This window comes from Bacillus rossius, chromosome 16, assembly GCF_032445375.1.
Source record: "Bacillus rossius redtenbacheri isolate Brsri chromosome 16, Brsri_v3, whole genome shotgun sequence".
In the NCBI taxonomy this organism is placed as follows: Eukaryota; Metazoa; Arthropoda; class Insecta; order Phasmatodea; family Bacillidae; genus Bacillus; species Bacillus rossius.
In genome coordinates this window covers 29839561-29851733 of record NC_086343.1, presented here as the reverse complement: position 1 = coordinate 29851733, position 12173 = coordinate 29839561, and the positions used below count along the sequence as shown (strand labels likewise).

The following is a 12173-nucleotide window of genomic DNA, read 5'->3' as shown; positions in this document are numbered from 1 at the left end:
AATACAATTAAAATATAAACCTAATGATTTGCTATTATGCCTAATCTCTCATGGATAGGCCTACATGTAATTAAGTAACTCCGTGTCAAAAATCAAGTGTAATAGTTAACTTATTCAATTCTGTTTTTGTCATGTGAAACACTACTGCACATATTTATATATAATTAAACCAGATATAGAGTAGTGAAAAATATATCTTTCCTAATATTCATACAGTTTAAATGTAACAAAAATATGTTTGTATAACTAATTAAAAATACAGGTTAATAATATTGGCATATAAAATACATAATAGTAAAGCATTAATTAAAAAATAAATATTTCCTTTATAAATGTTAATGATAGCCTATGTAATAATTTGTACAAAATTTAATTAAAATGGAAAAGGTATTGGTTTGTAAAACTTTAAATACTCGTCATTTTTCTCACTGTATGTACTAAATTTTAAACCTTATACAAACACATTTTTTTTACCTTTGGTTTCACAAGACGGATAGATGGTCCAGAGAACACTAACACAAGACTTTTCGGATTGTAAGCAGCCTTCAACCATGTTAAATACTTGTTATCATGAAACCTTAGTTACTGTTTTAATATAATTATCGTATATGAAATTAATATATATTCCATAATAATTTATGGCATTCATTTAAAATCAGTAAGTGATTCAAATTATGTTCTTGCATTTAATTCAATGTACATTATATTAAATTAAATGTCTTAGTTTAAAATAAGCCAATTGTTGTTTTTCAATCGAATAAATTGTTTATAAAATACAATTTTTAAAAAGTAAAATTTGTTTATAAATCTTAAATTTAAAAGTAAAATAAATGTCAATATTTATTGAGATAATATTATTATAATGATTTTAACATATAAAGGTGGCAAATATTGTAAAATTCTTTAAATGGTTGCATATTTACCACGGATACTGTTGTATAGTTGTCCATATTTGTAGGTTTAAAATTTATTTCACAAAAATAATTATGATCTGTTATATTTATTTTTGATTTTCAGAAGACAAAAATGTGACCCGGAATCCTCTCAAACCAAAGATGGTTCCTTTTATAACCCGCCTACTCGCAGGTACGATGCTTTTCACGTATGTCAGTCGTAAGTATTTATATGAATCTCAGAACAATTTAAAACTCTGTAGTAGCATTTAATTTTATCCTGTAAAATGATAATTTTATTTACTGAGAATTTAATAAAATAAGGTGTCATGCTGGTATATAAAACCATGAATTTTAAAACGCCTAAAAACTTAAATTTTTAAAACACTAAACATGGACACCTACTACCAGCCGAAAGTAAAAAAAAAAATAAACACATGTCAATTGGGTTTGTGATGTTATTGAGGCCAATGTAATTGAAAAGAAGATATAGCATCTTCAAAAAACCTTATTCCGTATGTGTGAAATTATTCCGTCAAAAATATGCTTGATACGTTAGAAGACATGACGTAGACATAATGTTTTAACTGTAAATGACACGAAAATAAGCTGGCGTTGGTTTACGACAAGATCCCCGCATGAAACCTAATGGAATATTGCATTAGTCGATCTTTTGACAATTTTGTTTGATGAATCATCGCAATAATTTACATGGCAAAGTTATGGACTAAATATTTTTTAAAAAATTACTTGTTTATGATAAGCTATTATTATTTTTAATATTTATAAAGGCTTAATCGGTTCCTTAAAGCACGAATCTGAAAGTCAATGGTATGATTGAAAAGCAACCAAAAAGGTTTTGTGAAGCGTTTTAAAAAAACCATACATTGAGAATAAAGTTTAAATTTAGTCTTAAACTTTTTGCTACCTGTAGAAAAAGGCTAAATATTTCATAACTAATATAACTACAACACAATCAATTAAAAAGTTTGGAAAAAAATTAATTTCCTTTTAGACTATCATGGTTTCAATCTTTAAAGTTGAAGAAGTGAAAGTTTTAAAAATAAATAGTGTTTAACTGATTACAATATTTAATGAATTTCGTAGAAAGTGTCTAAAACTTTAAAAATCTTACACTGAAGTATCTAGATGTGAAAATAATGTTTAAGAAGTTTTTAAAATATTAATTGCATGTAAAAAAAATAACTATTTTATGGAGGGAAGGAAATTAATAACCAAACACCTATTTACTATTAATTAAACAAAGACTTCTGTTATGTCACCAAACTGGAAAGGTTTACACTTTAAAATAAAATGGTTGATTTATTTAAATAAATAGATCTTTTCAAGAAATACATAAAAAGAACTCTAGGTATATATAATTCTCAGTAACAAGAATCAAATCATATGTGGGTGATGCAATATATATTTGATAACATCCATACAAGATAAACATAAAAATGGGTTGTAATGCTACAAACGCTAATGAAGCAACATTGGATCACTTGAGCAAGCAGATAGGAGAATTAGCGTCTGAATACCGCACCGATCGAACAATACGGGACGCACAGCCAAGGACATAAAAAGGCCGTAAAACCAGACCGATCGTCCGTAACATTCAGCTGCTTTAAGATTGTCGAAAAAGTGGTGGCTACTTTGATGTGCACCATACCTTTGGTGATAAACGTCATCCAGACACAGGTAAACACCAGACGTTTACAGCACAGTGGCTGCAAATTATTACGAAAATATCTACTTTTGAATTACAGCAGTTTGTATCAAAATTGAAATTTTAAGGATACGAAAAATTAACTATTGGTATTTCTAATAACTATAAGTATGGTTACTGCGCATTAATTTAAGACTTTATACCTACAAATATTTATAGAGTTTATTATTTTTTATATTAAGGTATAAAAATTAACGTAGACATTTATAGAGAAAACTGGAATTATATTTTCTTTTTAATATCAAGTTTACTAAATAAATAATTTTTTAGCAGAATAATTCTTAAGTTAAGATTTAAGTAATGTTCTTTTATTATTGTTATTAATAGTCATGTGACCAAAATCTCTTATCTATAAATTTATACCACGATATTCATCGCAACACGCCTCGAATCTTTGTCAGCTATATTTATTACGGAATTAGCCTTGTGAATACTGATGGAAGGATATTTAAGTCTAGAGCGTAAAATGAATTGTTATTAATATATACGTACATTTTTAGTATACAAGGTTTTTTCGAAATCATTTTTTACATTCCTACACCGTCAACTCATACACTTCTGCGCATTTTTCTGGTTAAATGCATTCCTGTTAGCCTCTATGCCTTCACTGACTTGAGTTAAATCCTTTAAATGTTATAAATTAATTTATTATTTAATACACCGTGTATCACAAAAATATAAAAAATGTAACAACAATGTGAATTATGTAGTTTATTGTTTAGAAATAATTATATAATTATTAATTTTTTTTTGAGGAAATAATATATATATTTTTGTTTTGGGTTTTGCCATTAATTAGAAAAAAATTTACCTGTAATAACATGGCTACAAAACTAAATAGTTTTAAAATATATATTTATTAATTTTAGAATAAAAATTCAACATGTAACCTTATAAAGAAATTAAACTGAGTTATTAGTACTACAAATCAGTACATTTATATATTTTCCAAATGGCATAACCTGTATTGTGACAGACTTATAATACATTTGTAAGCGTTTTCTAACTGTGGTTTTCAGGCGTCTAATCTTTAGTCCCGAGATTTCTCAAACGGAAGATATTCCAGCTCTCGAACTGTCTTCCACAAGGTATGTTTCTTGTGTTTTATAAAATAAACTGTACACTATTAGTTTTCATTTTCCTTTAAAAGTAAAATTAAATGCACTTAAATGACTTGTGATATTGCAATGTGCATTGTCAATAATAAGTAATTGGATAGTACTGAGAAACCGTTCTGTTTTCCGGCACACCTGTGAGACGTCAGGCACAATTATTTCATTTCTATTACAAAACGCAACAAAATACACAACAAAGTAATTTAAGATCTAAAAACTAAGGATTTAGTTTTATTATCCACGAACCTTATGCTTAGTATCTGGCATGTCTAATTTTTTGTTGGACATCTTGTCGAAATAAATTGTTTCAAAAAAAGATTTCAGCTTGCAGATTCTGTCATGTTAAACACTTCTGAGCATATCTGTTTGACATTACAAGAACATTTTATACCAGAATGGATATGATTTTATAGGCTCAAGTCAAATATAATTTTCACTGCTTTCATCACATCGGACTTTATTGTCATCTACAAGATTTTTTTACCTTACTAGTTATTAGCAAGAAAATGTTTTATTTTTGTGAAGTTTAAATATTTATAATCTAAATTTTACAAAATATTTTATATCAATTAATTAGCTGAAACGGATTCTTTTTTTTACCTAAGAATTACATTTTGATCAAGATTTACAGTAACCGTGAAAATTTTACGACTGATAATAAATTTTATTAACCTCCCTTGACTAAACATTTAATAGTATCTTTTGTAGTAAGTACACTTTTACACCATTGCTGCTATGAACATAATTTTTTTAAATATTTTTAGCTGTTTGAATTTCGTTTATTAGTAACAAGAAATGAAATTTTACAGATCTTATAAAAGGATAAATTTAAAACAACATTACTATTTCTAAAATTCATTGGCACATTAATTATATTTTATCTTAGTGTTATACCTATACATTTAAAAATAATTTCTTGATAAAAATCTTGAAGGAGAATTCAAACAAATAAAATCATAATGCATACAATGTTTATTATCATTTTGAAAATTATTTTAAAAAAAAATCAGTAAATTTGTTCAAATTAAAAAAAAATTAACAAACTTGACCCACGATTTGATGCGTTCTCTCGATCCTTAAAGAAACACACGAACACTGGAAATTCGATCTAATTGACGTTGTTCGTAAGAAATTTACATCTCTTTAAATTTTGGTAAATTAAAAAAAGTATAAAATAAATTTTTTTTTAATTTTTTTTTTTAAATTTTTCATGATTTTATTTTAAATTTTTCTTCAAAAATGTATCCGGAGTTATTTTAAAATAATATAACACTATGATACCGAACACAATTTTTTTCAACATATTTTTTCCCATAGAAAAATACCAAACTTCTCCTTTTAAAATATCTGTAAAATCTCCAATCTTAAACAAATAAATTCAACGATTAAAATGAAATAAAATTTGCTTTTATGGCTGAAGTAATAGAATAATGTATAACGAAATATATATAATAGAATGTGTTTATGTAGGAATGTATTATTAAAAATTACACATTGGTTCTAAACTATTTACAAGTATGTACGTGATAATCAGAAAACAATTGGTTAGCGGTAATCCAATTATTATTATTATTTTAGAAATTTAGTAACTAATAATTTTTTCAAGTTTTGAATTTTGGATTTCGTACCTAGACTTTTGCACTATATTTCATAGGATGTCAAAAGTAAATTGCCGATTATTATATATTTTCTGTGCTTTTTATTGTTGATATTCAGAAGACAAAAATATGGCAGGTGATCATCTCAAACGTAAAAAGGTATACTTTTTAAAATCTAAATTGCAAGGCAATTACATAACAACGTTGCAGAATAATGGTAATAACTAACTTATAATATATAATATTAAAAAACTACTTATGTACAATTATTATGCATGTTGACTTCATTATTGGAAATTTTAATTTGTTGTTGTTTTTTTTTAATTTTAAGGCGTAAAGAAATAAACTTAGACACTAAGTTATATAAATTCAAATTGACTTATATATTGTTTTTTATTTCACGTCAAAATCCAATGATATATTTTTTTAGCATATTAATATTACAGTAAGATTTGAGTAAAAGTCTGTTAATTGTAAACACCATGAATTATTTTTCGTGTTACATAAACCTCTATCAGTAAATTATTACTATAATATCAAACAAATAATACTTGTAATAATCTGGTTACATATTTTATTAATAATATTATTATTTTTAATTTTTATACCAAAAAAACTAAAGTATTTTCTGATATGACGTTTACAATGCAGACAACATTCCAAATGGCAATACTGTGTATTAGAGGACTTGTGATAAATTTCTAAGGGTTTTCTAACTGTGGTTTTCAGACGAAAAAGCTTTAGTCCAAAGACCTCTCAAACGGAAGATATTCCTGTTCTCGAACGATCTTCAACCAGGTATAGTTTCTACCCATCATACATTAAGTTCACCATTAGTTTATTATTTAAATAGAAAACAATTAGATAACTTTAAAGATTCTTGAAATAAAGCACTATAAATAATGCTAGATTATAATATTTGTGTAAGATTAAAAAATATTATTATATTTTCATTCATATATGTGTGACTTAAGAGCCAATAATTAATTTTACCACAATATACTTTACGATACCCATCTATAAAATGTCAGGCTTCACAAGCTTAGAAGTCAGGCTTGTGAAAAATAATGAAATGATGTACCTCATGATCATACCCATGCTTTCACTGGTCCTTTATTGGTATCTAGTGTTTCGTAAACACAAATCGCCTAATGTTTCTGCCCATAATCATAGGACGTAATAACTCTTCATTTTCTTGGTGTACTTATGCCAGTAAAATTTCCCTAATATACTTACTAGCACAGCATACACAATAATGTACAAAAAAATTATATATAAGTAATTTTAATACAACAGTTTATTTGTCAAATGAAATTTTTAAACCATCGTGAATAAGTATCCGGTTATGATACTTAATGATTTATGATTTTAAACGATGTTATAATAATTACTATATTTTTGTAATTATCATATAATTTAAAGTTTCTTTGAAAGTATATTTGTATTTTTTGACATACCTACTTCTAATGAGGATTAAAACTCCCCTTGTGAAAACAGAAAAGTGAATATTGTCTGTGATGTTTTGTCGTTTCTAGGAGACAAGGCTATGGATCCGGGACGCCTCGAACAGAAGACATCGCAATTTGTGACCAGATGTCGGCCGAGTACGTAACTCTTTATTGAATGTTACTGAAACTTTTAAACCTACATTTTGAGAAGAATGTTACGGTAACTCAGAGGTTTTATTTTATTTGATCAACTTAACTTAAAACCACTTTACATAAAGTGAAGTTCAATGAAAATATTTAGTAATTCATTGTTTGCGCCTGGCAGCATTAAGTCTACGTGTATAGTCTTCGTCATGTAAAAATCTAATATAACTTACATTTCTACCACGATACGAATCAAATACACGCAAGGGCAATTTCAGCTTTAAACGTTAATGATTAGGTCATGTGTAAGATTAACAAACACAGTTATATTTTCGTTCATATCTATGCGACTTTAAAGTCAATACTTAATTTTAACACAACATGCTTTACATTACCCATATACAAAATTTCAGCTTCACAAGCCTAGAAGACAGGCTTGTGAAAAGGAATTTAATTCCTTATGTACAAAAGTTGAAATGACCATTTTTATACCACGGGCATTAAATGAAGATAATTTTTCTTTCTAAGAAGTAAATTTTGGGATGTTTTGAGGAATTTTAATTTTTTTTTTTTTTGCGTACAAAGGTGGACAATTACCAAATTACATAATTAGGGGGGGGGGGGGGGGGGAGACTGGCTTAAAATACTAACTAACTACCTATGTACAGCAAAGCTCTAGTATAAGTGTTTGTGTGGATTGTTTAACACTCTCTGGAGCCCAGTTACTAGGTACAAATTCAAATTATTTTAACACATACAGGAAATATTTATAGGCAGGTTACTACTTAAAAAAGGAATAGTGTTTGAAAAAAAAACATATTGTGATTAATGTCACTCACCACGATGCATTTTTTTTTTCATTTTCTTTTCATTCATATTATTTAACAGCTATAACTGAAATAATTTCAACACGATACCTCTCGTGCATGTGTTGTTCGGTCACTAATATTTTCAACAAATATTCACCTAGTGTACTATAGTGGGTGTAAAACGTCGCGCAAGTAATAATAATTACAAGAGACCTGCAAAATTCACGGATTCATTCGGTGATAGGCTAGAATTCAAACACATATACCTCTTAGATAATTTTGCTATTGACTTACTGTTCATCTGGACGAATCTCAGCCAGTTATAAACCTTCAACCAAAGAAGGATCGAATCACAGACAAACCAGCTGAGACGACTTACAAGTCGGCAGCCAAAGAACTTGCGTTATTTACTACAGTGTACAGGGGTATGTGCAGTCTATCCTGAAGGCCATCGAAACCGCGAATTTTGCAGGTCTCTCATAATTACTAACACTTTTTACTCGTATAATGTAACAGTGAAAGAAAAACAATAACAAAGGAGATAGACGTTTAAATGACAATTTTGAGTAGTTCCAGCTATTACTTGTTGTGATGAGCACAGGTAAAGCCCCGATGATAACAGCCGTGATGTGCCTACACTTGCCAAAGCAGGATGATTCTGCGATGGTCCCACATTGCCTTCCGCGGCATGGAGTTAAAAGGTAAATGACTCCCCGAATGCAGGGAGGAGGTTTTTGAAATCTCCTTCCCGGCCGGGAATCGAACCACCAACTATGTTCCAACCTTTTGGTCGGCATCCTCCACCAGTCCCCTCATATGAGCGCCCTTTAAGGGTGCGTTAGGAGTGGCTTAAAGATTCTTTTATTCATTCCAGTGCAAGTGAAATTATGACAGAGCTGTCAAGGGATTACTTCTTCCTTTGATCAGGAAGGTGCTAGAGCCTCAGCCATGACCAGACTAGGGCAACCCAGCATAGTCACCACTTCGACCCCCTGCCTCACTCAAATAACCAGACAGTTGGCTGTTTCCTGAGCCCTTAGACCTTATCAGCACTGCTGGCGCCTATCCCAATCTCCCACATCACATCGAACCACCAGATTGTTCCGACCTACGGCCGGCATTCTCACGGTCCCCCCTCCACATATGCGCCCTATCAAAGTAGGTTGGAAGAAATTTCCAGTTCGTTTATACATTCCAGAGCTATATAAATTAAACAGAACTGTTTGGGATCACTCCCTGTTGTTTGATCGGGAGGGTATTAGAGCTTCGGCAATGACCAGTGTCTGGGGTCACCAACCCAGCATAGTCACCGCCTCAGCCCCGTACCTCACTCAGCTAACCAGACAGCTGGCTGTGTCCTTAGCCTTTAGACTTTATCAGCACTACTGGCGCCTTCCCCGATCTTCTACATCACACTGGGATTCCTCAAACACCCAGTGAACCCGTGGTCTGGTGAAGGCCTATCCACCCTCTACTAACTGTCCAGGCTAGTACCGGAGCTGTGTCGTCACTCACCTCGTCAACTCCACATTGGGCTAGGGAACCCTTGGAGCCTGCTCCAAGCGATCGGAGAAACACTACCAGCGGAACACCATACAGTCTTTCATGGATTCTTCCCGTACTACTACCAACTTGGCGTCTATTCGGCAGACCGTTCGCCAGCAGGCTAACCGACAAACACTCTTCAGAGTTACTCCACTGGATGTCCTCGTCTGCTCGGATTACCCTCCGACCTGCCGTACCTCGTGCCGACAGATTTACAGCCGATTAAGGCCCGGAAGTGCCTGAACTCATTCGGCGGCGATCGCAGAAAGCACTGGCTAGAAATGAAAACTCGCCGTGCGTATGTTGGAGGGCCTCGGGGTTACCTCGGTACCTCCCCCGACTGCTGTTAGGGGAACGTATCACACCTAGGCGAGCAGTTTACAGCTCTTTTTAAGCCCGGGTGCACTCGAACACAGCGGCGCCTTTCTTGGTCCGTCAATTACCATAGACCTGATCCATTCACTATTGGGCCCATTGAGACTGAAACGCCGAGGCTCGGCAGTCTAACCCACCATAAAGGTTTCAAACGCATCTGCTGTTGCCCGCAGATTCAGCCAATTTTCCATTTCTGGTCCCATACATGCAAATGAGGATGCAACTGAGGCAGAGTTACGCCCGGCATTGTCCTCTCCATTTAAGGCATTGCTATGACCAGAGGTTGAGGCTACCCATCTCAACAATAGTCACCAATATTCGCCCCCAACAGTGGTGCCCACATGGAGGCAGAGGATTGCCACTTGGTGGGGAGAGGGAGGCTATGTGTTCGCATCCTTGCACCCATTCCGTGAGCCTGTTGGATCATGTCTCACATACTAGAGTCGGCAACAGCTTCGACACCTCAGGCGACAATTACCTTCCCCGCAGGGTCAGGCTCACTCCCGCCAATCAAACCACCAGATTATTCCGACCTTACCGCCACCATTGTCACATTCCCCTCCTACATATACGCCCTAATAGGGTTGGGTGGGAGTAGCTTTACAGTTTGCTTTTTATAAACATTCCAGAGCTTTTAAGAAAAACAGAACTGTTAGGGATCGCTCCCTTTTGTTTGATCGGGAAGGTATTAGAGCTTCGGCAATGACCAAAGGCTGGGGCCACCAACCCAGCATAGTCACCGCCTCAGCCCCGTACCTCACTCAGCTAACTAGATAATTGGCTGTGTCCTGAGTCCTAAGACTTTATCAGCACTGCTGGCGCCTACATCGAACCACCACTGTTTTCCGGTCCGAAGGTCGGCTCACCCACCACCTCCCCTAAGTCTGCGCCCTTTTAGGGTAGAATAGGAATCGTCTTACAGATATACTTATCCAGAGCCCAACATCTGAACTAGACTTGGAAAACAGGTCCCCTCCACTCTGTCCAACTAGCGGACCGCCAACTGCCCGCGCAAGTCAGTGGACAGAGTTTCACAGGAAGTTAGCCTTAGGTTTCCGCCGCACAGCAGGCCAAGACACCACCAGTACGTACTGACTTCAGAAACTGGTGACCACCGAGTTCTGCCACCAGACAGGCTTCAACCAACTAACTTGTCAATCCTGGTAGGAAAACCAGAACCATGCCCCAAAGATGAATGGCACTACACACCCCTTCCAAGTACAAATTTTAAAGCGGAGGACAAGGATGGTTCTTCAACCAGGGTGATCGGTACAGACACTCCGGAGCCAGACACGGTTCCCAACAAAGTAAAAATTGGAGCAGAACTGGACAGTGCGGCAGCCACCAAGACCCAGGCACTACACACCCTTTCCTGGTACACCATTTAAAGCGGAGGACTAGGAAGATCTTTCAATCATGGATGATTGTCACTGGAGTTCCAGGCAACATCTGTGCCAGTCTAGGCCCATCACCAGCAGAAGCACCTGGGATACCCTGAGCACAAACGCCAAACCCACCGTGAGGAAGTCCATGATCAAGCTGGTGGAAGCAGTTGGTCCGCTGCCTCCAGCCACGGTCCTTGTTTGTCCTGGCGGCTTGCAGCGCGCTGCAGAGTATCGGCAGGAGCCTGTGGCGGGACCCGCGCCACAGCCTCACGCCCACGAGGGTCCTGGAGACACCCGAGCTCCTGGTGACGGTGTACCGGATCCCCCGGGACGGGGACTCGCTCTTCGCCGCGCTGGCCCACCAGGTGTTCGGGGACGCGGTCGGCTCGGGCGAGCACGGGCGGAGCACGGCGAGTACGCGGGAGGCCGTCGCCTCGCTCCTGGCCGGGAACATGGAGCGGTACGCCGACCTGGTGCTGCAGTCCGTGTGCCCCACGGAGGACGGCAGCGACCACTCCATAGTGGAGGAGGAGAAGCTGTGGGAGCGCGTGGAGGAGCTGAGGACCCGAGGGTCCCCGGGTGGGCCCGAGGTCATCCAGCTGGTGGCCGACGCCTGGACCGTCGACGTGGCCGTGTTCTCCGAGGGCGAGGGCGTCGCTGTGGTGCGGTCAGCGGAGACCGCCCGAGACACCATCGGCATCGCCGAGAGCCTCTTCCTAGACGCGGACGGCGTCTGGAGGTCGCACTTCGACAGCGTCAAGGAAGTTCAAATAAAGGATCCGTACCTTTAGCTCCACCCCTAATCCTCCCTATCCTTGTGTTTTTTATTGCAGTTTCTAGTCACCCTCTCACCCCGGTGCCAGAATCATTGCAACCTGGGCGCTGTTCATCCACTCTGGTTCCTCTGAACGGAACCTTTGCATGTCAACTGTTCTAAAAACAATTATTATGCTGTTAATATGAATGAATTTTGACGTGACAATGTCTAATAAATCGATGAACGCCGGCTGCACGCACGAAAAAGTGTCCCGTTACGCACATTGTTCCGTTGCGCTGTGTCCCGTTACACTCTTTGTTTCGTTACGCTGTGTCCCATTACACTCTTTGTTTCGTTACGCTGTGTCCCATTACG

General features: G+C 35.9%; 1 protein-coding gene across 7 annotated transcripts in view; it reads left to right on the top strand.

Annotated features, from left to right (window-relative positions):
- LOC134539829 (serine/arginine repetitive matrix protein 2-like) overlaps positions 1-11855 on the top strand; it is a 58815-nt gene extending 46960 nt beyond the window's left edge. For 5 of the 7 annotated variants that reach the window (XM_063382124.1, XM_063382121.1, XM_063382122.1 and 2 more), the window contains 5 exons: positions 1018-1086; positions 3642-3710; positions 6065-6133; positions 6871-6939; positions 11259-11855. In XM_063382124.1, coding sequence (XP_063238194.1) covers positions 1018-1086; positions 3642-3710; positions 6065-6133; positions 6871-6939; positions 11259-11832 — 850 coding nt within the window. In that variant the 3' untranslated portion in view covers positions 11833-11855. The remainder of the gene's footprint in view (positions 1-1017; positions 1087-3641; positions 3711-6064; positions 6134-6870; positions 6940-11258) is intronic. The other 2 variants (XM_063382125.1, XM_063382126.1) reach the window with 1 other exon arrangement.
- The last annotated feature ends 318 nt before the right edge of the window (positions 11856-12173 follow it).